The sequence below is a fragment of the Phytophthora cinnamomi genome, assembly GCF_018691715.1.
Source record: "Phytophthora cinnamomi strain GKB4 chromosome Unknown Contig37, whole genome shotgun sequence".
Classification (NCBI taxonomy): domain Eukaryota; phylum Oomycota; class Peronosporomycetes; order Peronosporales; family Peronosporaceae; genus Phytophthora; species Phytophthora cinnamomi.
The window spans coordinates 73,239-98,954 of NW_027150970.1; the positions used below are offsets into that span (position 1 = coordinate 73,239).

At 55.7% G+C, this 25,716-nt stretch overlaps 1 protein-coding gene across 1 annotated transcript in view; it reads right to left on the reverse strand.

Moving 5' to 3' along the window:
- Positions 1 to 3,250: 3,250 nt before the first annotated feature.
- Positions 3,251 to 25,716, reverse strand: part of IUM83_11775 (Zinc finger FYVE domain-containing protein 16) — a gene marked incomplete at both ends in the record, with an annotated part of 50,597 nt that continues 28,131 nt past the window's right edge. Inside the window, one exon of the mRNA XM_067936355.1 lies at positions 3,251 to 3,520. Within this exon, the coding sequence (XP_067792231.1) occupies positions 3,251 to 3,520 (270 nt within the window). The remainder of the gene's footprint in view (positions 3,521 to 25,716) is intronic.

Here is a 25,716-nt window from a genome sequence, read left to right on the forward strand (position 1 = left end):
GATCTGGGTTCGCTGACGCTCGGCCGTGTCGCGGGCCGCCGTAGCTGCGCGGAGATCCGTGACGAGCTGGACCGAGCGAGTAGAGAGGGCCCTATTCAAGCATCGGAGTTCTTCAGGCGTGGCGCCGGTCGGAGCAGTCAGATCGGGTGGAACTAGATCCGGGCGGTAACGCGGAGTACGATCCGGGCGTTGGTCAGATGACTTACGGTCCGGGCCGGACGTAGGGAATACTTGCGCGCCAATGGACGCAAATCAAATGTGCCCGCAGTGATGCTGTTGTGCGGCAACAACTACGCGCAGGAGGCGATTGTGGAGAAGCGAGTTCCGGGATGGGGTGATTGGGAGCGATCGGCAAAAGATGGATTCTGACGGAGTCACAATACCGCGGAAGTGACACCAGAGAAGCCAGATCGAGTGGATCTGGCCGGTACGAGTGTATCCAGGCTATCCGAGGTGTGTGGTGTCAAATGGAGACTACTGAAAATACTACAAGATGCCACAAAAGACGTCTACATACGGCAGAAGGTCAGATCAGCACTATCCGAGGGGGTTGGATCCAGATCACATGTACCCACGTGGATCCAGACCCAGCTTAACTGTACCCAAGAGGATCTGAGCTTCTGAGGGATGACTAGGATACGCAAAGCGGTGGATGGAGCTGACGCCAGCCGAAGGACCCCAGATCAAGACATATTAACCCAGATCAGGGACGGTGGGGTCCGGATCACATGTACCCATGTGGATCCAGATCCAGACTATATGCACCCATGCGAATCTGGGCCTCTGAGAGGTGGCAATGACAAGTGAAGTTGAGAAAGGGGTTTGCGACGACCGAAGGACTCAAGATCAGCGAGGATCAGCGTGGATCAAGCGGATTTGGGAGAGGTGGATCCAGATCACATGTGCCCATGTGGATCTGGATCCGGAACCTGTACGCCAGGGCGGAACCAAGCCTCGGGGAGACGGCTAAGACGCGGGAAGTGAGGAAAGGCGGTCGCAACAGCACAGGGACCCCAGATCAACGCAGGCCGACCCAGATCAAGGCACTTCGGAGATCAGCGGATCTGGATCTGGGAATCAGGCGGATCCGGATCTGGCGGATCTGGGACTCAGTGGGTGATCAGGCGACTACAGCTCAACGGAGGGAACAAGTGACTGTGCAATGAAGGTAGAGGTGGTCTGTGGAGCCGGTCGGTACGGATGGGAAGATAGTTCGGATTGGGTGATAAGAGTTTGGGATAGGATTGGACATAACCATAAATCAGACTCAAATTTGCCTTGGACAACGCAAGTGCCTTCGCCTTCGCCTGGAATCGGGATCGACATTGGCCCACCATGAAGCAGCAAGGTACTGGGTAGCAGATCTAGTGTCGGTTGAATAATCTGGAAAATATATTGGCCAGATCAATCTTCCTAGTGAACTCCCTACAAGTGCAGATCCCAGATCACCCGGAGTTAACTACTTGGCCGGGTGATCCTTGATTCTCAACTACCCTGATGCCGCTATAGGAAGTGGCAAGTACGACAATGTGCGACCTGCCAAGTCGCAAGAAGGGCCTACAACACACCACAAGGCAACCACTCGGCCGGATCCAAGTCCGGAATCACTCGATCTGGACCGAGAACCGCGAGCAGAGTGAAGATTTCCGCGCTGCTCCACCGGATCCCCGCGTCTCGCCAAGACGTTCCGACTTCAACACTTGGACTCTTCAGAAGTTACCAGAGGAGCAAGATCCAGCCCTACCGACGGGTACACAAGGTGAGGAGTTCAGCACTGATCACGGATCATCAGAGTACCCCCTCCGTTAGTCGGTGTCCGGGCGCTGTTGGGAAGTTGGAGCTAGCCATCTCGCGAATATTGCTGATCCCGCTGCACCACAAGTCCCAGAAAGTCCTTGTTCAAAGAAGGTGACCAAGTGTGGTTGTTCATGGAAAGAGGCAAGCCGGGTCTGACCAAGAAGCTCACCCACCGATGGCATGGGCCGTTCAGAGTAAAGAAGAAGGTTGAAGAGTTCGCTTACGAGCTAGAACCTCCTGACAAAAGCGGATACCGGCTCTATCTTGTCGTCCACGTCTCCAGGCTAAACGCCGTTACTGGACCCGGCGAGAGACCGTCAACTCGGCTGGTAGCCGAGCTCGCCGAGTCAGACCGACTCGACTTCGATGAGGAACTGCTCCCGGAAGACAGCTGGGAGCCGGATGAGGACGCTGGCAAGTACGAAGTCGAGGCCATTTCAGAAGACGAGTTACCGCTATCCACAAGTACGGCCCGGACGCAGAGGATGTTTAGAGTGAAGTGGGTCGGCTACGACGAGCCAACTTGGGAACCACTGTCAAACCTCTCGTGCGGAGGACTTCTCTTTGACTACCTGCAGCAAAAGAAACGTGAAAACCGTCTGCAAACGGTGCATGTTGCAGGTGAGGTTTAAAAGCTATTGCACCAAAAATGATGATCCACTGGCTCGGCGAAGACCAGCAGGCCGAGACGAGTTGAAGAAAGCTACTGCGTCAAACTACATGTACTACATGAATTACGAAATGGAAGTTGTGGAGAAAAGGAAATCACAAGGAGCCGAGCTGGCACATCAAACCTGAATATCACGGTGTGCTGACGAAGTAGTCGAGCCCGCAAGTGAAGCAGCCACGGCCAACAAATTCATGGAACCACTCGCCGAGCTTGCTACGGTAGCCGAGCTAGCAGGAACAGCCCCATCGCCGAGTTCGCTACCCTTGCCGAGCTCGTCGCCATCACTGAACTTGCTGCCGCAGCCGAGCTTGCCGCTGTAGTCGAGCTCACTGGGCCGTCAGAATCGGGAGCGACCGACGCGGAGACACCAGCCGAGCCGGGAGGCAGCACCAACTGACTCGTCGAGTCGAGAGGCCCTTCGGGCGACGCTGGCCCGAAGATGGAATACACCGGTGACGGCCGACACAGGTTGTCTGAACTGAGCAGGGACCCAGAAGGCGGATCGAGGTCCTCCGCCGACCAGCCGAGTTCTCCGGTTTCACACCCTTGCAAAATATGAATGCCTGATCGATTGGATGGAACCCGGGGACTCGACAACATCTGGGGCGGGTCCGCCTCATCCAAGTCCACGTCTTCGCCAACCGAGTCCTCCACCAGACGAGGGTCCACACCCTTCGACGTCAACACCAAGAACTCGACGTTCCGCGATCTGAAGCACGTGTTGAAAGGGTGGACCGCCGGGTCCGTCAACCACCAAGCTCGCCAAGGCTCGCTGCAATCAACTCATTTTGCTGCCAGACACCAACCCTTGTCCGAGTCCACCCAAGAGAGATTCACCAGTGGGTTTAACAGAACGGAAGGCTCAAAGAAAAGCTTGGCGTCCACCTCCGGAGCTGCAAGTCTGCCGAGTTCCTTCATCACCGCCGAGTGTAGCTCGTCGGGCAGGATCGTCATCCAGCTCCGAAGGGCGTCGCTACGGCGCTTCCGAGGAGCCTTGTACAAGATCCAGAGCCCGTACGACTCGGCGATCTCTTCGTAGGTCGAGCCGACATTCTGAGAGGGGTGAAGACCCATCAGGACACTCGACTCGACGATCCAGTGATTCCGCTCATACATCACCACGAATTACCGGGTTGGATTGTCGACCACCGAACGCTTGCTGCCAACCGGAGCCGGAATCTCGCCGCGAATCTTCACCCAAAGGTCACCCAGTCGCTCCATCAAGTTGCTCGGCCTAGCCGAGCTAGCGAGCCGAGACCGCGCCTCCTCAATCACCCGCGGAGAGAAGTGAAAAGGGGTGTCAGGAAGGAGGTGGCATTGCGCCGGGTGGCCCGGATGTCCACGAAAGCTCGGATGCCAGCTAGAAAGCACTTGGTGGGAGGCACCCGGGGTTTGCAGGTCGAAGTATCCACGGCAATCTGCCCAGTTTGGTGACCGAGGATCGCGTTCCGACACCGGGCAGATCCAAAGTGCAGGAACCGCAGCTCTATGAGTTTAGCCAATTGCGGAGAGATCCGAGAGTCCCGCGAGACCGCCTGTGCGGCACGAGTCCGCGACACAGCATACGAAATCCGCAGAGCCAGGGACAACACCAGGTTGGGGTGCACACCAGTGTCCCCCGCTGTGATCCGGGTCCCTGCTGAGCGAACTGGAGACAGCCGGGGACGACTAGCCGAGCTAGCAGACCCAGGAGAACTCGGCGGAGCTGGACGGGAATGACTAGCCGGGCTAGCCGACCCAGGGGAACTCGGCGGAGCCGATTTTTTGCTCCGCTTAGCCGACCGAGAGTCATCCGCCGAGTCGAGAGAAGCTCGGCGTTTTGATTTCTTGGACTTGGATCGGTGCTTCGACTCGTGCTTGTGCCGGTGCCGGTGCCTGTGAGTGCGCTTCTCCTTAGGCCGTTTGCCTTTTCCTTGGGGTGAGCCGAGTCCGAGTCATCCGACTCGGCGGAGGAGCCCCGTAGGGTCGGACGGGCTGCGCGATACGACTGAGCTTGGCGGTAGGAGGAGGCAGGGTCTTGGAAACGAGGGAACGGGGCGGGATGTCGTCGGAGTCCGGTGAATCCTGACTAGGCGCTTCCTTCTATTCTGCATCAGCTTCAGCTTTGTCCCCCCACTCGTCGCCAGCGGCCGAGCTCGACCTAGGAACGGCTCCGCCGAGTCCATCGCTCTCATCTCCACCATCATCTGAATCCGAAGACCCGTCCAAGGTACTCAGCGGGTGAGCCGATGTGCCAGTGGGGTCGACGGAGCCACCGCTGGACGAGTCCTGGGAGTGCAGTCGACCGAGGACGACGTCATCGGGAGTGTCCAGCTCGTGTAGGAGGTGCGCACTGAGGGCCCGAGCTGTGGCCGCCTTAGCTCGGGCTGGCCGACCGGAGGGCGAAGTCAGCGCGGCGGAGCCAGAAGGCACGGCAGACCGATTAGAACTCGACGGAGTACTTGGAGCTTGAGTCAGTACGGTTGACGAAATCGAACTGGATCGGTCGGCCCCACCCACCCGAAGCCGCTACGACGACCGAGGAATCGAACAAGATAATAGCCGACGTGTTGCCGAAGCCGAAGCAGCAGCCGAGCGACCCGTGCTACCAACCACGGAAGAACTCGCCGAGCTGGAAGCTGTCATAGGGAACACCGGTGCCGAGGTGCCGACGCGTGTTGAATTCGCCGAGCTCAGAACTGGAGCGGAGCTCGCCGACGAGGCAGCCGCCATTCCAGGTGGAGCCACCTGTCCAGCCGACGGAGTACCAGCATCGGAACCAACTGCCGGTGAAGGTGATGGAGAACCCGAGTATGGAACGAGAGGAACCACTGGCTCGGCGAGATCCGGCGCGTCGAAGTCGATAGCCGAGTCGTTGGCTGAACCAGTTTCACCAAGGTCGCCGACCCGGACGTCCGCTGAGTTCGAGGAGGAGACATTCGGCAGACCAAGCTCTTGGGTAACTTCGTCGAACAAGGCAACAGCCTCCTCGTACCCACACTCGCGGGGAAGGTGACAGACATAAGGCTGAGGAGGCGGTACGTGCTCTTTCCGCCGGGGCCCCGCAGCAGTCGGCGGCTTGGGATTCGCGAGTCGGCGAAGCCGCTCAGCTGGCGTCAACGTGTCCAGCCGAGCTCGATGAAGGTGATCCACCGATTTACTCCGCCGGAGCCTCGACGAGCGGGTCGGCTGAACTGACCCTGAGGTCGATGTAGATGCAGGCGCCACGGAGGAACTAGGCGGACACACTGGAGAAGACGGACGAGTCGAGACGCCGAGAAACGACGAGCTCGACGAAACCACCGAAGTTGGCGGAGTCGCTGACGACCCATCTTGGCGAGGATGAATGATCAACTCGACCGATCGAGTCTCTCCAGCAGGGATGTCCGTCACCTCCGGGAACCTCGTCGCTAACACCCTACACAAGCGCGCATTCAGCTGCTGCTCGGCGGGGTGGAGCCCTGGCACATCCAAACCGGCACCAGCAGCTGCAGCCATGTGAGGTTCGTACATGGGCAGAAACCCCTGGCGGGCGATGATCCTCTTCTGGTTCAGGATGACATAGCGATGGTCGGCGATGGTGGCCAGAGCGTGGCGGAGAGGCTGAGAGATCCCGGACGAGAGGAGCCGAGCTGACTCGGTGAGCTGCTCGAAGTGCTTGGCCGCCACCCCTTGCAATGCGGCGTAATCAGCGTCCTGCGCCGAGATGGCGTTAACGAGACGCGCGATCTCGGCGTCGCGCTCCCTGACTTGCACCCGGAAGGCCTCGGTGTGATCAAAAGCAGCAGCCACCTACTTTGACTGGTCCTCGCGGGCGGTCTTGGGGGGGGGGCCTCGGTTGCAGCCAGAGACTTCCGGAGGGAAGTAATAAATGGAGCCAGCATCTTGGCTTTCCGCTCCCAAAGAGCACGCTCGCGCTCGGCGACCTCCATCTTGTCCCGGAGCCCGGCGTTCTCCACAGCCAGTGAGTCAAAACGCCGAGACTGTAGTGGGTCTAACTTGACTCACTACTTTTTCTTACACGTTGCGCTACGTGTATGAGGAAGCGTAAGTACTTAGTAATTACTTAGGTTAATTATATTTGAATACACAAATATAATTTAAATCAAATAAAGACTCCAAGTAGCTAGTTTAAGGTAAAATGAGAACTGTATTGTTTGTAAATTGATCTTCCTCCTAAATCTGCTAAAACTGTTTATCATCTATGAAAGGGGTTGACAGCGGCTGGCTGTCAGAGCCCCGCCAACATGCACGTCTCTAATTGGTAGAAAGATGCTGCTTTCTACCAACAAGATCTTTGGGTAGGTGTGGACCACTCATTATGGTGGCCCATTTCAATGTATCCATTAGTGTAACTTACACCAAGGTGAGGAAGTATCTAAAACTTTTAAGATATATTTTATCTGTTAAAAATCACAAGTGGCTTGTAGCCACTTGTGCGTGTAACCCCGTTACACCATCCCCCCCTTAAGGTTATACACGCGGGATCTCCGCACGTCAATCTTCGGAATTGACCATTCGTCAATTCTCCGCGTTTGGAGAAGAAATCCGCGCTCATTCAAGGATGAACGCGCCTCAGAAGGGGAGCCTGAAGGCGGTGGAGAGTCATCTCTCCATCGATGACTACTTCGAGCGCCAGACGGCGAAGTATGGCGACATCGTCGACCTCGACGACGACGACGACATGGAGGACGAGAAGGGTTCGTCCTCAAAGCGCAAGGACTCAGTGTCGAGCGAATCGCTCGACCCTCATGCCAAGAACATTCGCCCGCGTGAAGGGGACGAATCGGACGTTTCGAGTTCGAAGCGTTCGCGAACTGAGAGCGATACCCCACTTGCTTCCGCTGGGGCTCTCAGTACTCCGTGCGCTGCAGCTGCAGCGCGCGATCCGTGGATGCCGTTTGCGTCCGAGATCACGGACCGGTATGGGAACTCGGTACCTCCGAATGAGGTGCCGCTGTACGTATGCAGCGCCATCAAAGATGACGCCGTGGCTGCCGAGCTGCACTTTGATGCGGAGACGCATCAATGGCGCGATTATTTCATAGGACGCTTCTATGAACTTCGATGGTTTCAAAGCAAGAAGACCTCTTCTCGCAGCAAATTACCCGAGTGGCAGGCACTTTGTCAAAGCTGGGACGCTTTTGTTGAGAACTTCAACAAGAAGCCGAGTGCTTACCGTGATCGGATTAAGCAAGCGCGTGATCGCTTCGAGACGTACTCGAAGCGTGGAAAGTTGGAGCAACTCCACGTTGCTGCGGAGGAGGCCAATGTGCCGTGCGCTGTGCCCGAGGGCTTTCAGTGCGCGAAGTGCTTCCCAGGCGCGGTCCGCTTGAGCGACCGCGACCTGAACGGGTACACGTCGTTCCGTGTGCCTGAGAGTCTCAAAGAGCTCCGTGCTAAGTTCTTAGCACGTGAGGGTTCGGGCGCTAGCGATGATCGCAGCGCTCGTATTACTTCCGCGGCACCAGCGCGTACTGCTCCTCGTACGCCCTCGCCATTTCCGGAACGTCCTCCAGCAAGACGTTCCGCGGCTCCCATGTATCTCGATGGGGAGGAAATCCTCTCCAACTAATACGAAAACGAGCCCCTTGAGGGTTCGTTTTCGAGATACTATGGTCAACAATCCGCTCAACCATCCAGCGGGTTGAGCCGCGGGCGTCACGGATTGGTGGTGGCGGGGGTGGGAACACGCCCCGGGTATGATCAGCCCCGGGCTGAATAGTATGCGTCTCTCCACGACGGGGTGACCGCCGTGGAGCGTCTGCAGGGCGCTGAGTTCGCCGCCCTGAAGCAGAAGCTGGTGAACCAGAAGGCCCAAGTCGCGGCGGTCTCGCAGACCGCCTCGAATATCCAGGTCGAGTTGGGGACCCAGATGAAGGGGTTACTCCAGCGCGTCCGCGCGCTGGAGGAGAGACTGCTCGTCGCCGAGGCCAAGTCCTCCGCTTCTGGCTCGTCGCCGAGGCCAAGGCTTCGGGTCAGCCGAGCTAGATGGCTCGTGCTGCAGGTATGGCTTCAGCCGTGCGACGTAAAAGGTTGGATGGAGGCGCATGCTAGACGGTATGTCTAGCGTGTATGCGTTGCCGTGTCGTGCCAACACAGTGAACGGCCCGATGAAGCGCGGAGCAAGCTTGCTTGCCCCCGAAGTCCGAAACTGCCTGTTTAGGCAGATTTTGCGTAGCTAACAAAACCAATGAACTAACTTTGAATTCATTGGTGTTGCCTCTGCCCACATTGCTGCGTTCAGCTTCTGTTGATCAACAGAAGTCGCTATTGCATCCTGGACAAACCGGATTACGGCTTGTCTATTGGTAATGAAGTTGGTTGCATCCGAGCTGAAGTCATTCAGCTCGCTCTCCGCTAGAGGCCCGGCCTCTGCGTGGTTCTTCGCGGTGTCTGCGCCCTGCGCAGACCCGTGGTCGTTGTCCTTGTTGGTGGAGCAGTCTGCGTCCTGCGCAGACTCATGCGTATTGTTTCTTGTTATTGCAGCTGACACTGTGCAAGTGTCAGCGGTTTTCTGCGGCTGCTGTATTGCAGTCGTAGATCCTCCCCCACTTAATGTGGGAGTCATCACTCCGAGTAAACTCGGTAGACGGTGATGCCGCATGGCATTCACGTAGAACGGTGTATGTCCGGTCGAGGCATGCACTGAGTTGTTGATGGCAAACTCTGCCATCGACAAACAATCGCTCCAGTATTGGAACGAGTGAGCGTAGCTCTTCAAAATGTCGACGAGCACGCGATTCACGCGCTCGGTTTGACCGTCCGTCTGTGGATGGTCCGCAGTCGACATGGAAAGCTGGCTCCCAAGAAGTGCAAACACTTCTTGCCACAGGTGCGCTGTGAAGCGCGGGTCTCTGTCCGACACGATGTCGGTCGGCATGCCATGGTGTTTGAACTCCATGTTGACGAACAGACGGGCCGTCTGCTTCGCGGTCACCTCTGCCGTCGCCGCAGCAAGATGGTACATCTTGCTGAAGCGGTCGACGAAGACCACAACACCGGTATTCCCTCCGCTGTCCGGGGGAAGACCAAAGATGAAGTCCAAAGACATGGACTTCCAACACTCCAACGGGGTCGGTAGTGATTGTAACGGAGTGTAGTGGGCCTACTTTGGCTCACTACTTTAGTTTACACGTCGCGCTACGTGTATGAGGAAGCGTAGGAGTTTATTAATAATTTGAATTAATTATACTTGAGTCCACAAGTATAATATAAATCAAATACAACACCAAATAGGTAGTTTAAGGTAAAATGAGAACTGTATTGTTTGTGAATTGATCTTCCTCTAAAATCTGCTAAAAACTGTTTATCATCTATGAAAGGGTTGGCAGCGGCTGGCTGTCAGAGCCCCGCTAATATGCATGTCTCTGATTGGTAGAAAGATGCTGCTTTCTACCAATAGGATCTTTTGGGTATGTGTGGACCACTAATTGTGGTGGCCCACTTCAATGTATCCATTGGTGTGTCTTACACCAATGTGAGGAAGTATCTAAAACCTTTAACAGATATTTATCTGTTAAACCATAAGTGACAAATGTCATGCACAAGTGACAGTTGTCACTTGTGACCGTTATCGTGCACAAGTGATTGTTGTCACTTGTGTGTGTAACCCCGTTACACCATCCCCCCGTTAAGCTTAGACGTGTCGGTCTCGACACGTCAATTAATATTGACTGATTGTCAATTGTTTGTGCTGGGGTTTCCGTGCTCATCCGCAATGAGCACGATCAAGCTGAAGACCACCATTGCAACAGAGTGTAAACTCTCTGTTGCTGTGTACAATGCGCGGTAGCGCGAGGTGCGCCGATACCACGGGGACAGACAACACAGTGTCTGTGTACGATTCTTCGATGTCGACCGCGTCTATGCGTCGACATCTCTAAGCGAATTTCTGTTGCTTACCGTGATCGGGTAAGCAAGCGCCAAAGCACTTCGAGTCCTTCTTGAAGTGGCAAGTATTAGCAACTCCACGCTGTTGCGGTGGAGGCTGGTGTCCGTGCGCCGTGCGCACTGTCCGTCCAGGTGGCGGTGCATATTAGCAACCGCGACCACAACAGGTATACTATATGTATACCTGAGAGCTTCAATGATCTCCGTGCTAATTATCTAGCACGCGAGTTGTCAGGCGTTGTAGATTACTACAGCGCTCGCACTACCTTCTTGCTGGTAGTGCGTGTTGGGTTTCGTACTCCTTCACCATGTCCGGAACGTCTTCCATCAGGACGTTCCGTGGTTCCCACGTGTCGTGTTGGGGAGGGAAACCTCTCCAACGAATGCGAAAACAATCCGGACCTCGGGTTGTTTTCCTATGATCAACAATTCGCTGGACGATCCAGCGAATTTCTCCGCGTGCGTCTCGCAGCGGTGGCGGAGGTGGTGGAAACACGCCCCGATGGTCAACGCCGTGTTGACCTTCATCTCGTGTTGCTCCACGACCAAGTGACGGTCGTGGAGTATTTTCAGAGCGCGGCGGTTGCCGCTCTGTTCCTTCGTGTCCCGGCTCTGGCGGTCTCCCAGACCGCCGTGAACGTGCCGGTCGGGCTGTAGGCCCGACTGTATTAACTGCTCCAGCGCGACTACGCGCTGGAGAGGGTTTCCCCTGTCGAGGCTGTCTCTTCGGGTCAGACGAGCCACTTGGCTCGTGCTGGAGGTATGGCTTTAACCGCCCGACATAAAATGTCGGGTGGAGCCGCATGCTAGACGGTATCTCTAGCGTGTATGCGTTACCGTGGCGTGCCATCACCGTGAATGGCCCGATGAAGCGCGGAGCAAGCAAGCTTGCTCCGAAATCCGAAACTGCATGTTTGGGCAGGTTTTGAGTAGATAACAAAACCAATGAATCCACGTTGAATTCATTTGTGTTGCCCCTGCCAATATTATCGGCGTTCAGCTTCTGTTTATCCACAGAAGCTGCAATCGTGTCCTGGACAAACCAAATTACGGCTTGTCTTTTATTGATAAAGTCAATCGCATCCGAGCTGAACTCGTTCAGCTCGCTCTCCGTAAGAGGCCCGGCCTCTGCGTGGTTCTTCGCGGTGTCTGCGCCCTGCGCAGACCCGTGGTCCTTGTTCCTTGTGGAGTCTGTGCTCTGCACAGACTCGTTTTACTAGGGGTCAGCGCACTGCGCTGACCCTTGGTTCTTCTGCCAAGGTCTGCGCCCCGCGCAGACCTGGTTGTCGTGTTCCTTGTTGTCGCGGCTGACACTGTGCAGGTGTCAGCGGCTTTTTGCGACTGCTGTGTTGCGGTCGCAGATCCTCCCCCACTTAAAGTGGGAGCCACCACTCCGAGTAAACTCGGCAGACAGGGATGCCGCATGGCATTCACATAAAACGGTGTATGCCCGGTCGAGGCATGCACCGAGTTGTTGATGGCGAATTCCGCCATCGACAAACAATCGCTCCAGTATTGGAACGAGTGAGCGTAGCTCTTCAACATATCGACGAGCACGCGATTCACGCGCTCGGTTTGACCGTCCGTCTGTGGATGGTCCGCAGTCGACATGGAAAGCTGGCTCCCAAGAAGTGCAAACACTTCTTGCCACAGGTGCGCTGTGAAGCGCGGGTCTCTGTCCGACACGATGTCGGTCGGCATGCCATGGTGTTTGAACACCATGTCGACGAACAGACGGGCCGTCTGCTTCGCGGTCACCTCTGCCGTCGCCGCAGCAAGATGGTACATCTTGCTGAAGCGGTCGACGAAGACCACAACACCGGTATTCCCTCCGCTGTCCGGGGGAAGACCAAAGATGAAGTCCAATGACATGGACTTCCAACACTCCGACGGAGTCGGTAGTGATTGTAATGGAGCCTGCGCAAACGGCGCAGGCTTTACGCGTTGGCACACCTCGCAAGCACGGACGTAGTTGCGCACCCACTTATACTGGTGGTGCCAGTAGAAGTCGCGCGTGAGAAGGACGTATGTCTTCTCACGTCCGAGATGTCCCGCAGACGGGGCATCATGATATCCGTACATGATCCTGAGTCGCAGGTCATGGTCATTTGGCACGACAACGCGATCCGCGTTGTCGTCGACTGCATTGTAAAGCAGTAGTCCGTCGTGCACACGAAAGCGGTGTGCACGCGCTCGAAGGTGCTTGGGCAGCTTCTGACGGGACTTGTCAGAAGGCGCTGTGCCATAGGCCAGCAAGAGCTTCGCGTCCGCGTCGTGCGCGTACGCGGCCTTCACATCATCCAACAGAGATGATGTGGGTTTGCTCGATCGCATGGCGTCAATGGCATTGACGTCAACAGCTTCTGCATAGTCCGGCCGACGTGATAACGCGTCGGCCAGTACATTCAATCTTCCGGGTTTGTATTCGACCCGGAAGTTATACTCCGCAAAGAATGAGAGCCATCTCGCCATTCTTTGTGATATGTGTGGCGACTTCACTGCGGTACGCAGTGAAGCATGGTCGGTGTAGACCACAAATGGTCTACTCCCAAGCAAATACACTCGGAACTTTGCGGGTGCGTACTTCATGGCAAGGAGTTCCTTGTCATGCACCGGATAGTTGCGCTCAGCTGGCTTCAGCTGACGCGATTGGTAGTAGACGACACGATCACGGCCCTCGTGATCGTGCTGCATCAACGCGCATCCGATCGCGAAATCGGATGCGTCACACACTACGTGAAATGGGCGATCGTGGTCAGCCACTGCCAAGATCGGCGCCTCAGTCAAGCCCCGCTTGACTGCATCGAATACCTTTTGGCAATCGGGTGTCCAATTCCACACAGCTTCTTTCTTAAGAAGCTGTGACAGCGGGCGGATCTTGCCCGCATAGTCCTCCACGTACTTGCACAAGTACGTGGCTGGCCAAGGAACTGCCTCAGTTCCTTGACACTTGATGGCGTTGGCCATTCGTTAATCACTCTGACCTTTTCTGGGTCAGGGCGGACACCATTCTTCCCTACGAGACACCCGAGGACGGGTATCTCGCTCGCCCCGAAGATACACTTCTTCAGGTTCGCGTAGAGCTTATGCTTTCGCATAAGCTCAAGTGAAGCTGCCGGAGATGCACCCTGTGCATCTCTACGTCGGTCTTCCCGTCCACAGCCCGGCTGTGGATGAACACATCATCGAAGTAGCTCGGCGCGAAGTCGCGCACCGAGCGCAACAAGTGCGGCACGCACCTGTTGAAAGTCGCAGGGGCATTCTTAAGCCCTGTGGCATTACTAGCCATTCCCAGAGCATGCCGCTTGGCGTGCTCACTGCCGTGAGAGGGATATCGCTCTCACGCATTAGGATTTGATAAAATCCATCTCGCAAGTCGAGAGCACTGTAAACGGTGCTCCCGGCCATCGAATCGATGATAACATCTTTTCGTGGTATCGGCGTCTGCGCCGGTACCGTCGCATCGTTCAGCTTGTTGTAGGCATGAACGATGCGCCATCCGCCCTGTGGCTTCTTGACACAGAACGTCGGAGCACTGTGCGGGGACTTTGATTCCCGCACTTGTCCTGCTTTGCGACGACTTTCAAAGAAGTCGTCGATTGCTTTTACTTGCTCTCGCGGCAGTGGCCACTGCCGCGTGACACAGTACTTCGTGCCCGGCACGAGATCAATCTCGTGCTGAATGCCCTTATCATGCGGAAGCTCCGCAGGAATGTCTTCCGGGAGTACGTCTTTGTACTCCCTCGGTAATTCGTAATAGGGACTCGACTTCAGCGAATCCCAACCTTGTTCCTCGAAGCGCTCTCGCTTCGTCTTCGCACTGCGAGTGTCTCCACTCTCAGTGGTACTTCCCATGAAGAGCTGCCTCAGCTCTTCGCTCTCGCTCTCCGTTCTTTCGCTGTCCGAAAGAACGCAGACTTGCTCGATGCGTCCATCGTGCAAGTCGCGTGTGAAGCGCTTCCAGCTCATGGCTGGAAGCGAAGTCAACTCCGACGACTAGCGAGTTCCATGTCACGATACTGGAATCCAGTATCGGTGCGCGTCAAGACGCTTAGCGTCTTGACATTCGGCGTCACCGCCTCAGTCTGCCCAGCAGACTGCTCTTGTTGCGTCTCGGTCCCGGACCGAGACTTGCGCAGCGTTCTTCGCATCCGCCGTCTTCTTGTTGTGCGGAGCCCGGCTCCGCACAGTTGTTCTTCTTGTCCAGGCCCGGCCGTGGACAGTCGTTCGCCGGTGGACCCTGTCCGCGGGCGCGCGATATCAAGCCCGGCTTGATCGCATGGCGCTTCGTCGTGCAGCCCGGCTGCACGACAGCATGCAAATTGCGTCAGTGCGGTACGTTTGCAACCGTCCGCACTGTTTGCAGCGTCAACTCCCGGAGTTGACACGCCTTCGTCACCTCGACGCCATTCATTGGCGGAGCCCCTCATGACCGAGGGTGCGTCGGCTCCCGGAGCCGACGCGTCGTCGTCGACCTGACCGCTTCGGGTCAGGGACTGTCCCTTACACGCTTGAACGTGGGTGTTGGTTCCCGGAACCAACACATCTTTTTCTTCCGACGTCGGCAGCATTGCCGACGTGGATTTCTCTTGTGCGCATCCACGCGCACCCCTTGGGCACCCCGGGATAGCGGCATTAAACGCTGTCTCGACTGGCGAGTCGCGCGCACCTGCTGGTGCGTGCGCTGCGGTAACAGGGCCATCGCTCTCTGTTCCGCAGTCGCGACCGAAGCACACGAGCGTGCGCTTCTTCCAGTCAATTACCGGATCATGCCGTGCAAGCCACGGCATGCCCATAACAACGTCGAACTTATCGTCCAGGTCTAGGACGATAAAGTGTTCGACAAACACCCGTTGTTTGTACGAGAAGCGCACGTTCACGACGCGCTTCTCGGTCTTTACGATGGCACCTGTTGCCAGTCGTACCTCCAGAAGACTTCGAGGTGTATCTACCTCCTCGAAGTCAAGTCTCGGCAGGCTCCGTAGTCGAACAAAGTTGTTCGACCCCCTGAATCCACCAAAGCTCGAAGAGAGTCACTCGCTCTCTTCGAGTAAACCTTCAAGATGACTAGGTTTGGCCTGTCATCTTGTTTCTTGCAGTGAGAGCTGGTCTCACTGGGGCTGCAGTCTCAGTGTCGCGTGCCCGATGTCGGCACGCGCGACTGCATTACCAGTAGGGCGCCCCGCGCCTACTGGATGTTCACGTTTTTTGTTTGTTCGCGGCGATGCCCAGCATCGCCACGACGGCCACTATTGTAGTGCACGGGAGCCGTGCACTCTCTGGCAAAGTGACCGATCCTTCCGCAACGGAAGCATCGCACATTATTTCCGTGCTGCTGGTGACCAGCAGCCGTTGCATTCGAGAGGTCCATTGGTTCCGGACCTCCCGTGCTCACTACCGGGCGCGGTTGCGACCTCGGCACGCTCGCATGCAGTTTAGCCTGCCGCAGGCTGAACTCTTCTTGCATTGCGAGAGTAATCGCAGCTTCGAGAGTACTCGGGTACTCTCGGAAGAGATAGGTCTTCACGGGCCCATCTCTAAGTCCCTTCATGAACGTGACGACCTTGGCCGCCTCGTCAATCGGGTTAGTCACGATATTTGATACCAAATATCGTGCGCGCTGCGCGTAAGCATGGACGTCATGCTTACCCTGCTGAAGGTCGAGGAACTCCGCCCTCGACCGGAACTCGTTTTGCGGGGGGCTCAAACGCTTGTTTGAGCTCCTCTTTGAATACCTCGTACGTGCTGAAGCACGTAGGATCGGAGAGTCGGCGTCCGTACGCCCAACTCCTCGCTCGTCCGCCAAGACATGACATGGCGAACGCAACCTTTGACAACGGGTCGACGATGTGTCGAGCCGCAATGGCTGTGTCGAGTTCGACAAGCCATCGGAGGAGAGGCTCGCCCTCTTCCTACATAATTGCTTACGCTCAATTTCAATGATTGAGCACGCGGTGTCGTCCCCGACGACGCCGTTGTTGAGGAAGCAGCATCGCGCTGCTCCTTCATGATGAATCCCAGAGCAACACCATGTTGCTCTGTCGGCGATAGCGTACGCAACATTGTAGCTATCGCCGCCTCCCCAATGACTGTTGACAGTCGTTGGAGGGCCTCCCACTCTGGATCCGACAGGTGGGGGCAGTCCGCGCGTGCAACATGAGTTGCAGGCGTATTGGAGCTCTCCATGGGCACCTCCGTGCTCATGTGGTTCTCGGCTCCGCGTTCGTACACCTCGTACGAACGTCAAGCAGTCGGTCGTTGGACGGACTACAAAGTGCCACCAGGTGTAGTGGGCCTACTTTGGCTCACTACTTTAGCTTACACGTCGCGCTACGTGTATGAGGAAGCGTAGGAGTTTATTAATAATTTGAATTAATTATACTTGAGTCCACAAGTATAATATAAATCAAATACAACACCAAATAGGTAGTTTAAGGTAAAATGAGAACTGTATTGTTTGTGAATTGATCTTCCTCTAAAATCTGCTGAAAACTGTTTATCATCTATGAAAGGGTTGACAGCGGCTGGCTGTCAGAGCCCCGCTAATATGCATGTCTCTGATTGGTAGAAAGATGCTGCTTTCTACCAATAGGATCTTTGGGTATGTGTGGACCACTAATTGTGGTGGCCCACTTCAATGTATGCATTGGTGTGTCTTACACCAATGTGAGGAAGTATCTAAAACCTTTAACAGATATTTATCTGTTAAACCATAAGTGACAAATGTCATGCACAAGTGACAGTTGTCACTTGTGACCGTTATCGTGCACAAGTGACTGTTGTCACTTGTGTGTGTAACCCCGTTACACGGAGCCTGCGCGAATGGTGCAGGCTTTACGCGTTGGCATACCTCGCAAGCACGGACGTACTTGCGCACCCACTTATACTGGTGGTGTCAGTAGAAGTCGCGCGTGAGAAGGACGTATGTCTTCTCACGTCCGAGATGTCCCGCAGTCGGGGCATCATGATATCCGTACATGATCCTGAGTCGCAGGTCATGGTCATTTGGCACGACAACGCGGTCCGCGTTGTCGTCGACTGCATTGTAAAGCAGTAGTCCGTCGTGCACACGAAAGCGGTGTGCACGCGCTCGAAGGTGCTTGGGCAGCTTCTGACGGGACTTGTCAGAAGGCGCTGTGCCATAGGCCAGCAAGAGCTTCGTGTCCGCGTCGTGCGCATACGCGGCCTTCACATCGTCCAACAGAGACGATGTGGGTTTGCTCGATCGCATGGCGTCAATGGCATTGACGTCAGCAGCTTCGGCATAGTCCGGCCGACGTGATAACGCGTCGGCCAGTACATTCAATCTTCCGGGTTTGTATTCGACCCGGAAGTTATACTCCGCAAAGAATGAGAGCCATCTCGCCATTCTTTGTGATATGTGTGGTGACTTCACTGCAGTGCGCAGTGATGCATGGTCGGTGTAGACCACAAACGGCCTACTTCCAAGCAAATACACTCGGAACTTTGCGGGTGCGTACTTCATGGCAAGGAGTTCCTTGTCATGCACCGGATAGTTGCGCTCAGCTGGCTTCAGCTGACGCGATTGGTAGTAGACGACACGATCACGGCCCTCGTGATCGTGCTGCATCAACGCGCATCCGATCGCGAAATCGGATGCGTCACACACTACGTGAAATGGGCGATCGTGGTCAGCCACTGCCAAGATCGGCGCCTCAGTCAAGCCCCGCTTGACTGCATCGAATACCTTTTGGCAATCGGTTGTCCAATTCCACACAGCTTCTTTCTTAAGAAGCTGTGACAGCGGGCGGATCTTGCCCGCATAGTCCTCCACGTACTTGCACAAGTACGTGGCCAAGCCAAGGAACTGCCTCAGTTCCTTGACACTTGATGGCGTTGGCCATTCGTTAATCACTCTGACCTTTTCTGGGTCAGGGCGGACACCATTCTTCCCTACGAGACACCCGAGGACGGGTATCTCGCTCGCCCCGAAGATACACTTCTTCAGGTTCGCGTAGAGCTTATGCTTTCGCATAAGCTCAAGTAGCTGCCGGAGATGCACCCTGTGCATCTCTACGTCGGTCTTCCCGTCCACAGCCCGGCTGTGGATGAACACATCATCGAAGTAGCTCGGCGCGAAGTCGCGCACCGAGCGCAACAAGTGCGGCACGCACCTGTTGAAAGTCGCAGGGGCATTCTTAAGCCCCTGTGGCATTACTAGCCATTCCCAGAGCATGCCGCTTGGCGTGCTCACTGCCGTGAGAGGGATATCGCTCTCACGCATTAGGATTTGATAAAATCCATCTCGCAAGTCGAGAGCACTGTAAACGGTGCTCCCGGCCATCGAATCGATGATAACATCTTTTCGTGGTATCGGCGTCTGCGCCGGTACCGTCGCATCGTTCAGCTTGTTGTAGGCATGAACGATGCGCCATCCGCCCTGTGGCTTCTTGACACAGAACGTCGGAGCACTGTGCGGGGACTTTGATTCCCGCACTTGTCCTGCTTTGCGACGACTTTCAAAGAAGTCGTCGATTGCTTTTACTTTGCTCTCGCGGCAGTGGCCACTGCCGCGTGACACAGTACTTCGTGCCCGGCACGAGATCAATCTCGTGCTGAATGCCCTTATCATGCGGAAGCTCCGCAGGAATGTCTTCCGGGAGTACGTCTTTGTACTCCCTCGGTAATTCGTAATAGGGACTCGACTTCAGCGAATCCCAACCTTGTTCCTCGAAGCGCTCTCGCTTCGTCTTCGCACTGCGAGTGTCTCCACTCTCAGTGGTACTTCCCATGAAGAGCTGCCTCAGCTCTTCGCTCTCGCTCGCCGTTCTTTCGCTGTCCGAAAGAACGCAGACTTGCTCGATGCGTCCATCGTGCAAGTCGCGTGTGAAGCGCTTCCAGCTCATGGCTAGAAGCGAAGTCAACTCCGACGCCGTCGTCGGAGGATTAGCGAGTTCCATTTCGCGATACTGGAATCCAGTATCGGTACGCGTCAAGACGCTTAGCGTCTCGACATTCGGCGTCACCGCCTCAGTCTGCCCGTCAGATAGCTATTGTGGCGTTTCAGTCCCGGAATGAGTCTTGCGCAGCGTTCTTCGCATCCGCCGGCTTCTTGTTGTGCGGAGCCGGGCTCCGCACAGTTGTTCTTCTGGTCCAGGCCCGGCCGTGGACAGTTGTTCGCCGGCGGACCCTGTCCGCGGGCGCGCGGTATCAAGCCCGGCTTGACCGCATTTTCCTTCGTGCAGCCCGGCTGCACGACAGCATGCAAATTGCGTCAGTGCGGTACGTTTGCAACCGTCCGCACTGTTAGCAGCGTCAACTCCCGGAGTTGACACGCCTTCGTCACCTCGACGCCATTCATTGGCGGAGCCCCTCATGACCGAGGGTGCGTCGGCTCCCGGAGCCGACGCGTCGTCGTCGACCTGACCGCTTCGGGTCAGGGACTGTCCCTTACACGCTTGAACGTGGGTACTGGATCCCGGAACCGGTACATTTTTTTCTTCTGACGTCGGCAGCATTGCCGACGTTGGTCTCACTTGTGCGCGCCCTCGCGCACTTCCTGGGCACTCCGGGACAGCAGCATAAAGCGCTGTCTCGACCGGTGAGCCGCGCGCACCTTCTGGTGCGTGCGCTGCGGTAACAGGGCCATCGCTCTCTGTTCCGCAGCCGTAGCTGAAGCGCTCGAGCATGCGCTTCTTCCAGTCTATCACCGGATCATGCCGTGCAAGCCACTGCATGCCCATTACCACGTCGAACTTATCGTCCAGGTCCAGGACGATAAAGTGTTCGACAAACACTCGTTGTTTGTACGAGAAGCGCACGTTTACGACGCGTTTCTCGGTCTTCACGATGGCACCTGTTGCCAGTCATACCTCCAGAAGACTTCGAGGTACATTTACCTCCTCGAAGTCAAGTCTCGGCAGGCTTCGTAGTCGAACAAAGTTGTTCGACGCCCCTGAATCCACCAAAGGTCGAAGAGAGTCACTCGCTCTCTTCGAGTAAACCTTCAGGATGACTACGTTCGGCCTGTCATCTTGTTTCTTGCAGTGAGAGCTGGTCTCACTGGGGGCTGCAGTCCTCAGTGTCGCGTGCCCGATGTCGGCACGCGCGACTGCATTACCAGTAGGGCGCCCCGCGCCTACTGGATGCTCGCGTTTTTTGTTGGTCTGCGGCGATGCCTAGCATCGCCACGACGGCCACCTCCAGGGGGCATGGGAGTTGTACACTCCCGTGCAAAGTGACCGATCCTTCCTCAACGGAAGCATCGCACGTTGCCTCCCTGCTGCTGGTATCCAACAGTTGTTGCGTTCGAGAGGCCCATTGGTTCTGGACCTCCCGTCCTCGCTACCGGGCGCGGTTGCGGCCTCGGTACATTTACATGGAGTTTAGCCTGCTGCAGGCTGAACTCTTCTTGCATGGCGAGGGTAATCGCAGCTTCGAGAGTACTCGGGTACTCTCGGAAGAGATAGGTCTTCACGGGCCCATCTCTAAGTCCCTTCATGAACGTGACGACCTTGGCCGCCTCGTCAATCGGGTTAGTCACGATATTTGATACCAAATATCGTGCGCGCTGCGCGTAAGCATGGACGTCATGCTTACCCTGCTGAAGGTCGAGGAACTCCGCCCTCGACCGGAACTCGTTTTGCGGGGGCTCAAACGCTTGTTTGAGCTCCTCTTTGAACACCTCGTACGTGCTGAAGCACGTAGGATCGGAGAGTCGGCGTCCGTACGCCCAACTCCTCGCTCGTCCGCCAAGACATGACATGGCGAACGCAACCTTTGACAACGGGTCGACGATGTGTCGAGCCGCAATGGCTGTGTCGAGTTCGACAAGCCATCGGAGGAGAGGCTCGCCCTCTCTTCCTACATAATTGCTTACGCTCAATTTCAATGATTGAGCACGCGGTGTCGTCCCCGACGACGCCGTTGTTGAGGAAGCAGCATCGCGCTGCTCCTTCATGATGAATCCCAGAGCAACACCATGTTGCTCTGTCGGCGATAGCGTACGCAACATTGTAGCTATCGCCGCCTCCCCAATGACTGTTGACAGTCGTTGGAGGGCCTCCCACTCTGGATCCGACAGGTGGGGGCAGTCCGCGCGTGCAACATGAGTTGCAGGCGTATTGGAGCTCTCCATGGGCACCTCCGTGCTCATGTGGTTCTCGGCTCCGCGTTCGTACACCTCGTACGAACGTCAAGCAGTCGGTCGTTGGACGGACTACAAAGTGCCACCAGGTGTAGTGGGCCTACTTTGGCTCACTACTTTAGCTTACACGTCGCGCTACGTGTATGAGGAAGCGTAGGAGTTTATTAATAATTTGAATTAATTATACTTGAGTCCACAAGTATAATATAAATCAAATACAACACCAAATAGGTAGTTTAAGGTAAAATGAGAACTGTATTGTTTGTGAATTGATCTTCCTCTAAAATCTGCTGAAAACTGTTTATCATCTATGAAAGGGTTGACAGCGGCTGGCTGTCAGAGCCCCGCTAATATGCATGTCTCTGATTGGTAGAAAGATGCTGCTTTCTACCAATAGGATCTTTGAGTAGGTGTGGCCCACTCATTGTGGTGGCCCACTTCAATGTATCCATTGGTGTGACTTACACCAAGGTGAGGAAGTATCTAAAACTTTTGTCAGGTATTTTATCTGTTAAAATCACAAGTGGCTTGTAGCCACTTGTACGTGTAACCCTGTTACAGATTCAAGTGGGTGTTGTCGGACTCGGCGGTGCTCAGCTCGACCCGGAGAGCAGCGACGTCATTCGAAGAACTCGGCGTAGGCTGCTGGCCGTGAAGAACGTCCGTGACCTCGGCAAGGGAAGAAGCGGAGAGGAGAGGGCATCGCCCCGACGGGTCAATAGCAGGAGGAGGCCAAGTCGAGATGAACGCCAGGAACCGAGCGAGAGCAGCGTTCTCCTCCTGACGGTTAGCCGACTCGGCCAGCACCAGCGCCACAAGGGAGCTTAGGTTCGCTTGCTCCACCCAGTTCGACCGGTCAACGCCGGCGGCGCCCGAAGTGGTGTCGCCATGCGAACTCGGCGGACGAGGGGGGGGGGGGGGGGGGGAGAAGCTGGTCCAGACTCCCGGCCGAACTCCAGGGAGTTGGTCAGATCGATGAGCGAGCCATCTCGCTCACCGCTGACCCGTGAAGCCCGGGACGGCCGACCAAGCGACTCGGCGGACCTCACCATACCTTGAGGCGGTTGCCGATTTGGAACACTTGGTGACGAAGCCTGAAGAAAGAGGGAGCAAGCTGGTCAGTACCTGAGAGCCCCCAAGTACTAAACGAGGAAGCGACTTACCGAGGAGGCAGCGGGCTCGTCGCGACTCGGCATGACAAGTGGAAGAATGACGGGGCCGTTGGGTTTGGAGCCGAAGAGAAAGGTTGACCCAGAGTGATGATCAAGTCCCTCACCACCTCGGCTCGGAACGTGACCGGGGCAGTTGTGGTGTAGGGAACACCAGATTTCGTGGAGGTCTCGAAGTCAAGGCGGAACAAGGTACCAAAACGGCCAGGAAAGCAGCACCGACGGTACGGCTCGGCTGGGTGGTACACTGTGCCAACCGCCGAGCTCGCAGGCTTCACGGGCGCACTGCGACCAACTAACTGGGAATCAAGAGCACCGGAGACCAAAAGCGGGTGGCGCCACTCATGAGGAAGACGCGCGTACGGCGGACCGAGTGCGGGGAGCGCTAGGAGACGCTCAGCCGAGTTCAAGGCTGTTTCCAGGCCCTGAGCTTGGCTAAACAAAGCCGCCGGCCGCCCAGACGACGCGAGGCACGGCCAGAAGGCGCACAAGAGGACCAAGCGTGAGCCCGGCGAGCCCAGCAGCACTCAGCCGAGTCGACAAGACTTCCCCGTCGAGCTCGCCGACTTATCCGTACAACTTATCCGGCTCCGCCAAGTTCGAGGCGCTGTAGCGAGGGTGAAGGGTCGGTCGAGACCTTAAACCACTCCATTTCACTTGATATTTGTATAGGACCTTAGGGATAGTGGAGGCGCCCGTTCAGGGCGCCCAGGACACTTAAGAACAAACAGAGCAGAATTTTCTAGGCCCACAACACGTGCACACTTTCCGGTAAGTCCCTGCACGGGGTCGGATTATGCCTGCCGTCGGTACCCGAGAGGCATGGCTTGTAGGGTACTCGACTGCCAGCGCCAAGAGATTAGGTCGGCCCGGGATTGGGCGTTGGGTGAACACCAAGTGCGAAGGAAAAGTCTCGCTAACTCAGCGAGCCGGTACGCCGGACAGCCCGGGTGCCGTTACACTTCAAGTCGGGTTGCTTCTGCCACGGCGGCCTGTAAAAGCGTAAGCGCACCACCGGCTATCCTTTGGTGGAGGGCACAGGAGTTCGTGAACGGAATCTGCTAGCTCGGCGGATCTCCGGAAGAGTGGACCTTGGTTGGCAGGTGTTGGCGAGAGGCGAGACACCCGCTGTCCCAATTGGGCCGAACCGCGAGGGGACAACCCCTGCGCAGACCAATAAGCGCCGACCTAACTCGGCGATTGTTGTGATTTGTGCTGGAGATCCACATCTGACGATATATGTGTGTTCTGAGCCACCACAGTCTTGAGAGGAGCTCACCCCGTTCTTTGGCCATACCCGACTTCTGAATTGTCTTCCTGAGCTTGCCGCATTAGTCCGCGTGTACACCTCGTAGATTAGTCGTCAGTCGGACGGCGTCACGATAGGAGATTCCACGGCCTGCTCGCCCTCCTCTTTTTGTTGGTACTATTACTATTTTAAAAACTTCAACAGCATTTATTATACAGTAATTGTATTAATAACACTGGAACAATCCTCACAATACCAAAAATCATCACCCCTTAAGCGGCAGGACACTCGCGCGTTGCCTCTCGACTGTAGAATTCACGACGGGCGGGGCTCTCTCGCTTCGTTGCGTGGCCTGCCCCGCCCCCATATGCACAGACCTCGCGGTTTCAAGGAAGAGAAAAATATCGGGTTGCAGCGCTCGCTCTCGCAGATACGCCCCCGCCTAATCAGCGAGTGTTGGAACTGGTGAACGCACTGTATGACGCATCCGCTCGCCCTTCCCCGAAGCATGACTAAGAGCAACATCAACGGAAATCCCATTTCTATTCTAAATACGGAAGCGGTTTAGCAGGAAATCTCAATTTAAAAATCGGCTGGGAGTCTGCAAACCGTAACGGCACTTTCTATTCTGCTTTCTATATCGTAGCATAATTGCGGAGATCGAGGTGTTCATAGCTCCGAAAGATGGAGAAGGGGCAGCAAGAGCGCGCCGGCTGGGTGCTGGAGCTGCTAAAAGATGACGATGAAGACTGTACTCTCCTCACTACCATCTTACCAGTCCAGCCACACTTGAAAGAGCGCTCGAAGCCTGATGGTTCCCGTATTGTACGTGCGGCAAACAAACCCCGCGACCCCCACGGTCAAACAGCGCGCCTGATTACTCAATGTTTTGCCGACCAACCAGTTTATGACACCGCCGTTTCAGCGTTTTCAGGGTGAGTGAAGAGCTGTTAATCAAGATTCATGACGCTGTAGTTAGTTATGATGATTTCTTTGTAGCAAAGCCTGATGCTACTGTGAAGCCCAGTATTCCCGGTCTGTTCAAGGTTACCGCAGCTTTACGCGTGCTTGCATACCCTTCCTCAGCTGACTCCGTCGATGAAAACTTGGCGATATTCCGTCCAAGCATCCTTACATCCTTGCAACACTTTTGCGAAGCTGTAATAGACATATTCGGAGCAGAGAATTTGCGTTCGCCAACGGAGGAGGACGTTCAGCGCCTACTAGGGAACAATGCAAAGCGGGTGTTGGTAGTAATGCTCGGCACAGTCGATTGCATGCATATCGAGTGGAAAACTGCCCTAGACGCCCGCCCATTGGCGATTCGGTCCTTCACATAGTCTTTCGTGTTCTCTGACATGGCTTCGTCAAAGATTTGGTGAACCTCCTTCCAGAATGTGTCACCAGTCTGATTGGTTCCAACACTGGCATCTCTCGAGGCAAGCAGTCAGCTTTGGCATAATACTTGTAGTTCGCTCCGCGTTTGCCAGATATGAGCAAATGGTGATGCTCGATAAAGAAGCCGCTGCTCGAGAAATGACACCCCATATGGAAGCCAGATAGCGGCGGCTATTCTCGCTGCCAAACATAGCCAGGAATATAGGATCGGAAGGCAATCCTATTTTTTAGCCGTGAATTTAGGACACCGTTGGCAAACACGATTCTAGTTTCGGGGCCAAATATGGCTTTAGAAGCGAATTTAGCGCCACCGTTGGCGTTGCTCTAAATGCTCACATACTTTACTACGACAAGTGCAAGATTCAAGATAAAACAAACTACAATGTCCTAATTCTGGACTGTGTTGACCTAAAAATCGCAGTTTAGTTACCGATAGTGACCGTAAATTACGGAC